The sequence below is a fragment of the Camelus bactrianus genome, chromosome 12, assembly GCF_048773025.1.
Source record: "Camelus bactrianus isolate YW-2024 breed Bactrian camel chromosome 12, ASM4877302v1, whole genome shotgun sequence".
In the NCBI taxonomy this organism is placed as follows: Eukaryota; Metazoa; Chordata; class Mammalia; order Artiodactyla; family Camelidae; genus Camelus; species Camelus bactrianus.
In genome coordinates this window covers 33,291,307-33,305,805 of record NC_133550.1, presented here as the reverse complement: position 1 = coordinate 33,305,805, position 14,499 = coordinate 33,291,307, and the positions used below count along the sequence as shown (strand labels likewise).

The following is a 14,499-nucleotide window of genomic DNA, read 5'->3' as shown; positions in this document are numbered from 1 at the left end:
CACTCTCCACTTTGTTAAAAGGAGGAGAGGGGATCTAAGTAGAGTTTCTATACCCACCTCACTTAGGCAACAATAGCATGGTATAAAAACTAATTTATATATGATCACTGTATAAGTCGAATACACACATATTCTTATGTACACATATATTAGCTCTAATGATATAATAATATAGTTTTATATACAAACAATATTGTATAATATAGTTTTTAAAGCTTATGTATGTATAACTAGCTTGAATATATATAATTTAATATTAACTATAACAACAATTTATATGTAATTGTTAAATATAAAGGTTCTTCATCTGTGAAGTACAAGTAATGATAATAGTAAATACTTTGTGAAGCGGTTATGAGGACTAAATGAATTAATACATTCTAAATGCTTAGAACAGTCTGTAATATAACATAGACACTCAATAAATGTTATCTGCCATAAATATTACTTATTTTACATATTATAAAAGGATTTCTCACTTGTAAATATTATTCACCAAAGACTCTCTTAAATATTTTGCTTCTTCAATGCACTAATTTTTAAAATTTATCACTATCTGTTTTCCAATGCAACTTTCAGAAAAACATTTTTTCCCTAAAGTGACACATTATCTTCCTTAGAAGACTACTTTAGTATGTGTTAATAAATATACCCTAAGTCAAATCACATACCCCTGAGGAAAGAAAAGCAAGCTGTAATTTAGAACCCTAGCAACAATTATTTTATACCATAGGACCTCGTTCTAGTCCTTAGTCATAGTATTATACACAAACACATATTATTAATTTCCTAAAACTGATTCATACTCAATTGTAACTGTTTAAATCAGCACTATTTTCAGAAATAACGACATTGGAAAAGATTAAACTATGTTTACCTCAGTGCACTTATGTCTAAGTTCTAGTGTCATTCAGAAAGACTTCAACACCCGTAGCCCATAACTTTTGACAGTCAAAGCTGGAAACACTCTTCATCCCTCATTATCTAAGCTATGGTCAAGGTTGGGCCAATGAATGTCCCAACCATGTGCACCCAAAATGAGGAAAAATAAGATAGCTTATTACATTTCTCCAAGGAAAATGGGCTCCTGGAGATATTTATGAAGAGCTGCTTTCCTTAGCTCTATTCTTACCTCACTTTTTAAAAAAGAAATCCCTACTTTGAACCTTACCAGTTTATATGGATTCTAGGATATTTAGAATAGGGTTTTAAGCAATGTTTTATCAACTGTGTTCCACAGGACACTAGAGCTGTAAGGTATTGATAGGCATTATATTTTTTAAATAAATATATGTGGACACACACACATACACACACATCACAGCTCCCTGATCACATAAAATTGGGAAACACTAGAGTTTATCTGATTTTTTTGTCATGGGATATTTTGGGATCCTTAATATAGTACTATAACTCTCTCAGAGGGAGCACGGTGGCCACAGCTCTCAGATACACATATCTATAGTCTTCATTTCACAAAGCATCTAATTCTAGTGTTCCATAGAACACACTTTGGGAAACTGCTGTACAGTATGATGTACCATATATTTCATATCTTTTGCTTGTATCCCTTTTCTCAATCTGAGCAGAATTGCTTCTTCTATTCAGTATTTTCAGTAAATTCACTATTTTATATTTCCACAGGTGAGGAAATTCATTTATTATATATCAAAAACATTGTCTACTCCTGGACTTGACCATTACAAAATTTTGGTTAATTGTTTTATATCACTTAAATCAATGATTTCTTGACCTGAAAAAAAAATCAATTGTGCTAACTCATAATTAAAATATCCCAGTATCAAAATTTTACATAAAGTTCATGATTGTGCCCACACACTTCTCCCCAGCCAAATGGCATGAAGTTGAACTTATGATTATCACGTGAACTCTTGTGAGTAGATGCCATTATATCCTCAAGAAACCATAGCAACTACCATTGATATATCCCCTTATATAAAACAGGCTAATAAATAAATCATAAAAATAAAAGCATTTTTACTATGAAGTCATATTAATCTGAAACAAGAGAAGCTCTAAAGTTTGGGGATATCTTTTTAAGTGCATTGAATGATGTTAAAAAAAATCAAATCGTCCTCAAAGGATTAAACAGACTCCTAAATGTTAAGAAATTATTGGTTATAATATTTCATTCCTATTGAAACTTTGAGACTTAAATTTGGACTTTGGACATGAGGACAAGTTTTAAATGTAGGCATATGACATATAGTATACATATAGTAGTATATAGTATATAGGCATTATATATATATTATATATAAATTGAACTGAAGGGTAAAGTGCAGTAGGATTTACAACCTCCATGTATCAATTTCTATGAATCCAAGCCTGTGGGAAAACTGCAAGAAACTTGAGTGTAAAACTGCACATGAATGTCTTGGTCACATTGATGTGTGTTTCTTCCTGAATGTTGAAAAAAATACTACATTAAAAAGAAAAAATAAACCAAAAAAAATTTTGATAAATCCATTTCCACATTGCCTCATAGTGAAAAGCTGTTATGTTTAACTGAAGCTAACCAAAATCAAAAATACTGCCTAAAACCACCAGTTTGATAAAATGTTCCCTAAGCTGTGCCAATGTTCCCTAGTACAAATCAGAAAATCCAGTACCTCTTTTGCATTAAACTTAGTTCCATGTGTTTCACGGCCTCCAAAGAGGATCCAGCTTCAGGTTTCTGACATTAAAAAGCTTAATATAGCCTAAAGAACTCCCCTAGGCACATCAGGAGTAATCAAATTTCATGTTAACTATTAAATTACAGACATTCAATTATGTTTTCCAAACCTCTGTTTAGAGATTCAAAAGGCCCTCAGAAAACATCCTTAAACTAAAGCCCAAGTTGGCAAGCGAAACCGTTTACCTGAGAGAGCGAAACAAAGAGGGGTCCTGGCCATCCCTGCCAGCTCATTGCAAAGTGGCACGCGATGTACCCCATCCTCATTGTGAGGCACAAATTCTTCGTGACACTGGGAGACACTGGAGAACAAAAATGCTATTAGAAATGCTTCAAAAGGAACATTTTTTGGCTGCGATAGAGACTTTTGACATTATTTATTAGGTTCAAAACTGCTGCACAGAAGCCTAACAATGGTTCTGTGGAAACCAGTACATCTGAGGCCCTTTCTGTTGTTCTGGGCAGGCATTGATTTGAAGATGGGCAGCACTCACGGAACAATTCCCTCGCAGCGGTCAGTGTAAGTGAGCATTCACCCCCGGCCTAGGAGGGGCCTGTGAACAAACCGTATGGAACTGCTGGGGTGTGCGGGACAGGGGGAAGAGCAAACCTTGATTAACCTCTTTGAGGGGAGATGGGTGGGAGCACCCACAAGCACAGGAAGGGGCGCTCTTGCCAGATTGCCATGGAGGGAGGCATCTGCCTCAGGCCCCCCTTTCCCCTGGGGATGCGGATGCTTGGGGAGCATCTCTGGTGCCATGGCAACTGAGCCTCTTCCAACTGTATTTCCTGGCACACCGGGGAGCCGGCTTTGGGAATCTGGGTTTGCCAGGGCACCTCCTGTGGCTGCCATCCTCTCCTCCAGCTCGAGCTCTGAGGAACTCCTGGAGACCCTGGACGCGGCAAAGGGGGTCTGGCTCCTCCTGCGGAGGTCCATGGCAGTGTGAGGCCTCAGGGTGAGACCTGGAAGGCAAAGGAGAGCCAGGGTGGCACGGAAGTGTGTGGACTGTGCCCACCCACTGGGACTTAAATCTCTCCTGACAACCTGATGTTTGAGAAATCAATGTTTGTAATGTGCTGAATGAAAAAAAAAATGTAAATCCCCTGACATCCTCACATGCTTCCCATATTTCTTTAAGAAAATAAAATGCTATCTATTCCTTTCTATTGTTTGAAAGCACCTTCTCCCCCAAAATAATTTTTACAGACTCCTCAGAAAATGTTTAATTTCATGGAAGACAGTTCAAAACTTCTAAAGAGAGGGAAACAGAAGAATTGGTGATGAAAATAAGGCCTCAAATTTGAAATTCAGGAAAAGTTTGCGAGTGGAAATTATTCAGTGGTGTTAGATACCATACAAAAACAAACAGATCCACCCATGTAGGCTTACAACTGTAAATTTAAAAATCCAAGAGGCGATTATGTACTGAGTTTTATTAGGAATTTCAAACCAGGTAAAAATTAAACCAATCAGTGATTTAATCTGATGTTGAGACCACACAGCACATGAATAAACACTAATAATAGACCGGATATTTTTTCTTTCTTTGCCCAACCATGTAATCATTGTTTCATGTAAAAGATATATATGTATATCCACATGCATTTACACATATAAGTATGCATATATATAAAATGTTGATATGTATCATATATATAAAATCTTGACATTTTTACCAAAGAAATTCTGCCCACTGACCTACAAAATTAAAGTCTAATTCTTCAGTAGTCAATTAAGGTAACTATGCTTTGAATCACTTTCTATGCACTTTTAAAAGGCGTTGAATAGCATGGAGATGTCTAAAATATTTGGAACAACCCAAGAGATAACTGGAAAATTCAAAAAATAAGTAAAAGATTTTAAACGCACACTGTCTTGCCAACGGGGAGTGTATCACTAGGTATTTCAGCTTAGCTCATCACGCACGCTTCTGCGCTTGGTATGTACTGGGCATCTCCCACTACACACAAACCAAGTTGAACTGAAAATTTTTTAGTGAGTCTGATTTCTCCAACGTGAGAATTATTTCCTGGAAATAAAGGTGGAATAGCATTTCAGGGTGGCCAGGAAAATAAAAGCTTTCAGGGAACCAATCCCATTGCTTTATGAAAACTAGATGCTTAATAACTATTTGGATCTCCAGCCTTGGCATATGATCCATTCACTGAAAGACGATTCCACCAGAGATCACAGATGTGGCTTTGGGATGTGGAGCAACAGAATACAGCATAGATGAAATATGCCGTCCTCTGTCTTGAGCTAAAGAATAGGAATTCCTTCCCTGAGTGTAATTCAATAATGATGCATTTTGTAACAAACTGTCTTAGAGGAACAGTGAGGTACAATGGAATAAATAGGCATTGGGGGTAGACCATCATAGATTTAAATTGCAGGACATCACCTGGCCCAAGCCTCTTTGTCCTTACTTGAAATGTGAGGATTGTGTTACCTACTTCACAGAGTTGCTAGTGGGATTAAATTTGCTCATTCATTTATTCATTCTTTAATATTTGAGTGTTATGTGCCTGGCAGTATTCTAGGCATCAGGAGTATGTAAAGGAGTAAAGCTGCAATATCCCTGCGCCTATGGACTTTGCTTTCTAGTTATGGGGAGAGGGAGTTGGGAGGGGCAGAAGACCAATAGATAAGCAAATGACGAAATGTGTAAGTATCAGCTAATCATAAATCTTAAGGAGAAAAACAAAGTAGAAAAGGTTAGGGAAGCCTACCCATGTAGGTGACATTTCAATAAAGATATGAAGGAAGTAAAAAAAGCAAACTAGGTAAGTATCTGAGGAAAGAATATGATAAAATGTAAAACATCTAGTACATAGTAAGTGCTCAGTACTCAAGAGCTATTCTTGCCATATTTGGAATCTTAATATAGGAATGCTCTGACCTGGAGTCAGAATGGAGGCTTGAATCCTGACTCCACCCCTAAAGTTACAGGATCTCAATGGTCCTCCAATTCTGCATCTAAACCATGGAAAAACAACAGTTCTTGTCTCAGAGGGTAGCCATGTGGACCATAATTGAAAATGAATGTTCAGATTTTAGCACACTGCCTTGGACATAAGACTCAAAAAGTGTTAACCAACCAGCATCTTCAACATTCATCAGCAAGCCCAGCCTTCCAGAAGTGTAGAATCTCTGACTCAGCACCTTTGGTTGAAAGTCTCCCAGCCCCTACTTTACCATTTACAGCCAAATCAGGACATTCTCCTCTAGTTCAAAGAAGGTTCCCTTTGTACTGTGTCAATATCTGTCTCTTCTATTGGCCAGTTCCAACAAACTGTACACATGTTTCCAGCAAAATCTACCCAAAAAGTACCAGGAAAGAAAGCTACAGAAAATTAGTCTAATTCTTTGTCTACATGACACTTCCTAGAATGTTTGGAGGTATGCATTGTTTCTTTACATTTTCTCTCCTGCAGGCAGACCATCAGCACCATAAACACCACGACCATCATCACAACCACCATTTACTCAGCTCTGCTATGTTCAGGGAATTTTATGTCAACCCCCTAATACCAACATCTCTTCAAAGTAGCGATTGTCAGTTAACAGAAAATACTGTATTCAAGGAACATTTATGGGACTTGATCATGGCGACAAAATTCAAACAGGAGAAAGCAGAAATTTAAGCCCAAGTATTTCTGGTACTGAGCTCAGGATTCCCTCATTCCAAAGCTCATCCCTTCTAGTCCATCTTCTTACCTTTAAATTATTCCTCCTATTATCCAGTTCTAAGATACATCATTTTTTTATACATTATGCTGTGCTATGAATTCACAGCTTCCTTATCTGTAAAGTGGGGATAATAACATTATCTAAGAGTATTATATGATGATTTCATCAACTAATGTAGCATACTTAGCACAGTATCTGGCACAGGGTGAGAGTTTCATAAATGGGGCCTGGGATGCAATACCCGAATCATCAAATCTTGTCATCAGCTCACACCTGTTCTCTCCTCCAATACAATACGTGGAAACAAGTATACTTCCATTAAAGATCGACAACTACAGTTCTTATAGAATGTTCTAGAATAGGACCTGCCGTTGATTCAAATAATGCTGCTCTTTCTGTTGAAGTGAAAAACAAAATGTGACCAGTTGAAAAGAGGGGAAAAGAGCTAGGAACCACAAAATGATACTTACCAGATGGGACAGACTCTCCCTTGGAATTGCGAGAGGGCTAAAGTCTCACGTGCCTGTTGATGTGGGTGCCTGCATCCTCCAGGTGCATAGGATTGGCTGAGTGGGCTTGAATAGACTTTTTTATTACTCACTGTTCCAGGAAGGAATTGCTCCAGGCCTGCTTGGGTGCTCCTCTGGCTCCGATATTAATTTCTCGTTTAACAGTGAAGATCAACGGGGTCTCTTCCCATTCACTGGATGGTGTCGGGGAAGGACTCGCTCCCCCAAGGCTCTCTTCCTCAAAAGAAGCTACACTTACAGCTGGAGGCCTGGGGATACTACACTGGCGAGCACAGAGCAGTCTTCTGCTTGCTATTGGAGTCTGAATCCTTCCTGGAAATACTGTAAAAGGTGAACACATTATTTTAAAGGACGGCACTTCAGTATCACCTGCTAAATGAATAGTAGGAAGGATGAAATCAGGTAATACATGAATTTTTTGTCCATTTCATGTTTCTACCCTGAACAAACAAAATGAGAGAGAAGCCATGGACCCAGGTGCCTGAGTGCAAGAAGAGGAGGGAAAAGGTGTAGAAAGGGAGGGAAAAAGCTGAAGATGCTTTTGTTGAGTTCAAGCCGTGTTGCAGGCATGGTGTGAAGTCATTTAGTCCTCTCAAGAATCTTAATTAACAAATATAATTATCATCTCCATTTTTTCAGGTCAGAAAGCTAGTTTGAGGCTTATGGGTTGAATTGTGTCCCCCAAAAAGGTATGTTGCAGTCCTAACCTTCTGTCCCTGTGGCATGACCTTGTTTGGAAATAGTGTCCCTGTAGCTGCCATCAAGTTAAGGCGAGGTTGTTAGGGTGGGGCATTAATCCAATATGACTAGTGCCCTTATAATGAAGAAAAACAGACACAAAGGAAGAAAGTCACGTGATGACAGAGGCAGAGAGCAGAGTGAGGTGTCTACAAGCCAAGGTACACCAAGGACTGCAGCATCCACCAGAAGCTAAGAGAAAGGCATGAAATGGATTCTCCCTTAGAAACTCTAAATGGTGCCAATCTTGCTGACACCTGGATTTCTGACTTCTGCTCCAGGACTGTGAGCAAACAATTTCATTTTAAGCCATCTAGTTTGCAGTTCTTTGTTATGACAGTTCTTGGAAATTAATATACTCACAATTGTTCCAACTCACACATGTCCCAGAATAATGATTAACAGCAGCCCTTTCCACTAAAGAGAAAGTGTTCAGACGTGGAGGGTAGAAAAGAGGAAAAAACGTAGGTGGGACTATATGGAATCAGAGGGAGAAAGGTAGTCAGTATCTTGAGTTCCCCTGTGTGGAAGAAAGTGTGCCAATGCACCAGCTAATACCAAGACTCCTATTCCCTGTGCTCAAGATTCAGTCAAGTGGCAAAGAGGATGCTGGCCATATTAGGTACCAGGACACCCTACTCCTGAACCACAGCTCTGCCCCACAGATAATAAAAATAAAAGAAGGGGCCAAGTAGGAGCACCCTGGGAGTATATGTCCCATCAGAAAGAGTAAGCCACTTACTTCTCAGATGGTATCTTATTGCCCTGAAAGAATGTGGGTCCAGTGAAGCCAGATTTTTTTCTGGATTTTCAGGAGAAGCAGACATATGTCTTTTATATACATAAAAACTTCTGATTTGTAAATGTTGGTAACTCCCACAATTAAAAAAATACATATGGTAGGGACTCCACAAACATCTGCTCTCTGAATTACCATAGGCCACCAGTGTACATCTTTGGCCTATGGTCAGCCCTACGAAAGTCACACCATCATTTACCTCCTTTACTACTGCCATCATCTCAGAACCTGATTTTCTAAATATTCTGCTTGGAACTGTGGGGATGCATTTGCAAGCTCTGTGTACAAGTACATCACAGAGTTCTAGAAGTCTCATCCACTTCCAACACTGAGATTTTCACTTTAATCTTAATTGAGTACTCCTTTTCATCATAAAGCCTAGAATATGAAACGGCAGAGAAGTGTATCAGTCTTTCTCAAATGCAGAGAAACTTCTATAATCCTTCAAAACAGTAGCTCTGGGGCTCTTGATCCCAAAGGAAAATCCACAACCCTAGAACGAGTGGCATTTGATCTGCACCCATTCTGTTGTTCAAATATCAAGAACAGGTGTAAGGCTGAAGGCATTTTACACACACTCACATCCCAGAAGTTCTGTGTTGCAAGAGACCTTAACAGTCATCTGAGGCTGACCCTCACCACCCTCATCATCCACCTCTATTTAAATACCTCCAGAGGCCTGAATCTCATTACCTCTGTCAGAGACTTCACTGCTTATCAGAAGAGTGAATAAGTAACTTTGTATTCTCTATACAAGAGGATAGATAGATATTCTACATAGGGAATAATTATCAAAGTCACCTTAGATGATGTTGAGACAGGTGGTGACTGATGGTTAGTTATTCAACCAATTTTTATTGAGCTCCTACCATTAACCAGGTACTACAACAATGACAAAATGTTACTCAGGTCAACAGAATTGATCATTTTTAGGTTAAACTGATCAGCTGAGTTTTGGCAAAATGGACCTCAGCACAGCAACCCAGAGCCTCCCAATGTCACAGACTCCTGCACGAATTTCAGGTTTCCTCTATGATACAACTACCAAGTTGCCTGAGTCAAACAGAACAACCAGTGGTTTGGGCTTTAAACAATCAGAGACTGTTGTTAGACATGGAAGGGCCTTTTGCAATCTCTAAGAGCATCCGGCATGCATTAAAAAATACAGGTATGTGGTCCTGGGCCCCAGTCTCTGTAGTCTGTAAGCCTCCCAGGGATTATAATGAGTAATCAGGGAGCCACTGGTCTAACTCACTCAGCAGAGGTTTCATGTACTGTTGTAAACTGCATTCAGTCTAAACATCTATGAACAAGCTAGAGCCATGACATCAGGGCTATCTTTCTCCTCCGAGGATGATCTCCCTGTGAACAGTCTTCATTTCTGACACCAGCATTATCTACCAGTTTGCAATCTGTATATTCGTTTTTATCTCATTTGCTTTCCCACCAGTAACCCTGCTTGAGCCAGACCACAATCCTTCAGCTTACCCACTCTACTGAGGAGGAAAGTGAGGTCAGAGAGTAAGCGTCTGTCCACACCACTGGTCAAGCACCAGAGAAGCTGGGGTTGGGACCCAGGTCTTAGATTGTGAAGGGGTTTTGTTTTGCTACTGCGCCATCGATGCCAGCAGTGCCAGAAGAAACACATGACTACTGTGAACTGGGCCTGATGCAGGAAGGGGTGCAAATAACCACAAGAACAGCTGGCAAACAGTGGGCACTGGCTGCCGTACCACCATGCCTTAGCCCGCAGTCAGTGCTATCAGTCTGACTTCTACTGTACAGAAGAAGAAAGGGCACTTCAGGCTGGGTACTCTGCCCGTGGCCCAGTGACTGAAGTCAACTCCCATGAGAGCCCACATTCTAACTGCACCCTCAGGTACTCACTCACTGATATAAGGGCCCAACTTTTCTCAGCTACTGAGGCACCCTCATTTTTTGGTGTTTCTCATCTTAAAAAATTCTGACATTCAAGTTTGACAAGTTCTTTCAATAAGTAGGCAACTCTGCCTCTTATTTTGCAGCCCAGGTCTTCTATCTGTTTCTAATTCCTTTTGAGATAATATTGTGGCAGACAGGAGATTTCAAGGCACAAGAAGATAAACCTCAGAGCTGAATGTGTTTCACAGAAACAATTTATCTTTCTCTTGGGCTGCAAAGTAGCTCATGATAAATCATGACAGATGCTGATTTATTCCTTTTCTATTCATTAGAAAAAGACAAATATGGTAACCTTAGCACATTCAGCCCCTCAGGGCTCCCAGGGAGCATGATGGTGCACCTCAGCACACCTGCTCCCAGCAGCTCCCCTCAACGTATAAACTCTATGCATTTGTATCCCCACCTTGTCTCTTCTGCTCTCTCAGGCTTTTAACTCTAGCATGTTCATGTTATGAAAAGACAAGAAGCAACCATCCTAGAAGGAAAAACGAAACCCAGAGACAATTCCCCAAAGCTCATTTTGCCCTTAACTGTAGGCACAAATAGAGGTTGAAGCTAATTGACTTCATTTCCTGCATATATAAAATCAAACTAAATCCTAAGCAGGTCTTTAATTAACACTAATAACTCCAATGATATATACTTTTAAAGGACTCTTAGACCACATAATGGAATTTAATGCCCCATCACACTCACCACTTCTAGCTGCAGAGTGAGTTTTTAAGTTAATGGGGTTGAGCCCATGGAAGGAGTCTGGAACACCTCAACCCCTAAACAGTGGTAGAGCCTAGAGGCCAAGTGTACGGGCTCTGAGCCCAGACTTCCTGGATCAAATCTTTGTTTTACCTCTTCCTGGCTGTGCTACCGAAGTCAAGCTATTTAAGCGCTCCATGCCTCAGTTTTCCCATGCATCAAATGGCAATAATGATCATACCTAACACCCAGGGTTGAGATGCAGATTAAACGAGTTAATAAATAGGAGCTTAGAGCTGTGTGTGGCAGACAGGATGTACTCAGTAAGCCTTAGCAGCTCTCATCACTGCTGCTGTTGTTGAAAATATTCCTTCCTCTCTCTCCCTCTATGCTCCTGAATGGCCTCTTTCAGCAATAGGGATTCAAGTGGAAAATAGTATCCTTTCCATACATCCAGCCTCATTTCATTCATTCCTGCATTCAGAAAATATTTATCAAATGCCTACTATGTGCCTTGCTCTGTATTTGGCCCTTGGATATGACAAAATAAGGAAACATGGTCCCTGGCCATATGGAGCTTGCAATCTATGGAGAAAGATAACAAAAACTGGTCACAACTAAGTGATTACAAATTGTAGTGAATGGTATCAAGGGAAAAAACAAGGCACTGAGACAGAGAAATGTGGGTGGAGAACTATGAAGGTAACATTTAACGTGAGACTGCGCTGAATGCTGAAAAGGATGTAGTTGTACAGGAGTGGGAGAAAAAGCATTCCAGCATGACAAGGACTGAGATATGTTCTCAAGACTGCTAGTCCCAGTGGCTGAATGGAGGTGAGCAAAAGGGAAGGGACAGGCAAGGTCTGGAGGTGGCACAATGTGTGACAGAAAGCTACTAAAGGCTTCACAAAGATGAGCAGTGACAGCCGCAGTTACCCATGAAAAAACTCTCTAAGGAAAACAGGCAGAAGGGGATGAGTGTAGAAGCCAGTCAGAAGGCAGTTAGCAGTCAGCTACGTGAGCAGTGGCCACTTGGATGTGCATGGGAGTTTCGTACGGTGGTTGAGACCTAGACAGTCTGGGCTTGGCTTTCCTCATCTGTAAAATGGGGACATTGCTGATACAGGTGCTAGGGAGAAAACATGAAATGGACTTCCAGTTTTACCTCCACCATGGAAAGAGCTTGGAACTCAACAGTCCTATTTTTCCAACAAGGAAGAGCTGAACAAAGTGAAAAGCAACTTTTCTCAGACCCATCAGAGGACTGAGTTGGCAGGGCAAAAGGCCACCCCAACATCTGGAGAGACAGGCATCCAAAGAGTCAAACCGAGATCTGTTTACCTGGAGTAGAAGCCTCTGGAACTGTGCACTGGCAGGCATGTTTAAACGGTAATTTTAATGAATTGCTGGAGGCAAGGGATAGGCTAGCTTGAGAGTGAGAAAATCCTGAAGACTGCAGGGCTAGGTGGTTCCTACACTTCAGTGGATTTTGCATAAAAGAACTCCACTAGTCTCTCAACGTGAGAGTCTGAGAAAGATCCCTTCAGAGTCCTGGTACAGGGAAGAGAAGAATCGTCACAGTACAATATGCCCAGAGCACCCTCTAGAACAAAGGCATGTCAGAACCTTACTGCAGCTGAGGGGAGGTCATCTTTCCCACTCCGGTCTCTTTAGCCTTTTTGTCTCACCTAAGGGGGAGTAAAAAGGCTAAGAAATAGTTGTGAAGGTCACACCACAGACACAGACCCATTAAAAGACTGAGATTAATTATAAGATTGTAGAATGTTTCCCCTCCCCAACACCACCTTGTCATCACACCAACAGGTGTCCAGTATAATAACAGGAGATTTCAGCTGAAAGCAGCAAGATATAGATCCTCTTTCAGGAAGAGTAGTCAAAGCCCAAAGTCTGGAGGGAGGGCAAAAGTGAGGACACTGGAGAAATGAGAAGCCCCTGGTACCTACAGCTACAACATACATTAAACGCAGCCCAACCACCTAGCCGGACTGACACAAAAACCCATGTCAAAGATCTGTTTACACCAGTTCCTATTACCTGATACATCATGCTTGGCTTTCAACAAAAAGTTATGAGGCATGTCAAAAGGTAAGGAAAAAAAAAACCAATCTGAAGAGACAAAGCAAGCATAAGAACCAGACTCAGCTATAACACAGACTTCAGAATTATTAGAGAAGGAATTTCAAATACTATGATTAATAGGCAAAGGGCCCTAAATGGAGAAAGCAGACAACATGAAAGAACAGATGAGTAAGGTAAGCAGAGAGATGGACACTCTAAGAGTCAAAAAGAAATGCTACACAATCTCACTTATATGTGGAATCTAAAAATGTTGAAAACATAGAAGCAGAGAGTAGAACAGGAGTTACCAGGGGCGGGGAGGTGGGGGAAATGAGGGGATGCTGATCAGAGGGTACAAAGCTGCCATTACGGCAGATGAGTAAGTCTAGGGATCTAACTTCCAGTATGATGACTATAGTTAATAATACTGTATTAAACACTGGAAATTTGCTAGAGTAGATCTAAGGTGCTCTTATCACACACACCAAATGAGGAGATGACATGTTAATCAGTTTGACTGTAGTCATCATTTCTCTGTACATATGTGTATCAAGTCATCATGTTGTACACTTCAAACATATACAATTTTTATTAAAAATAAAATCCCCAAAATGCTGCAAATACAAACCACTAGCAGAAATGAAGAATATCCTTGATGAGCTAATCAGTAGACTGAACATGGCCAAGCAAAGAATCAGTGACAAAAACTCTTAAACTATGAGGGGGAAAAAGAACAAAACATACAAGACCTCTGGGACAATTTTATAAGACATAACATACACATCATAGTTGGAATACCAGTAGAAGAAAGAGAAAATGGGCAGAAGAAATCTTTGAAATAACAATAGCTGAGAACTTTCCAAACCATATATTCAGGTAGCTCAGAGAACACTAAGCAAGATAAATGCAAACAAACAACAAAACAAAACACACACTACGTCTAGGCACGGCATATTAAAACTGCCGAAAACCAAACACATAAAAGAAAATCTGGAAAGATCCCGGGGGGCTGAGAGAGGAGCGGGGAACCCTTTTTAATAAGTGTTTAATAAGAGTAAGAATTAAAGAGGATTGTTTGTCAGCATTATAGCTTACCCTTCTCCATGTCTACCTCATCATCCTCCATCCTCCCTTTCTGCCAGCTTGTCTAGGGGTAACCCCTTCTTTTCCCTTGGGAATTAGTCCACATTGCTACATTCACCATAATCACCCATTCCAGCTCTAGTGTCTTGACCCCTACCAAGGATGGCAAACAGCTTTCATCTCAAACACCAGTACCCCTTGCAGCATCAACTTTTTAAAGACAAATTCCACGGCTATGCCTCAGTTC

At 40.3% G+C, this 14,499-nt stretch overlaps 1 protein-coding gene across 1 annotated transcript; it reads right to left on the bottom strand.

The window, feature by feature from the left end:
• Window positions 1-3,213: 3,213 nt before the first annotated feature.
• C12H12orf42 (chromosome 12 C12orf42 homolog) lies at window positions 3,214-14,295 on the bottom strand. Its single transcript, XM_010970559.3, is given in 4 exon segments — window positions 3,214-3,293; window positions 3,296-3,743; window positions 6,909-7,240; window positions 14,265-14,295. Coding segments are annotated over 4 exon segments (891 nt in total).
• Between the last annotated feature and the right edge of the window lie 204 nt (window positions 14,296-14,499).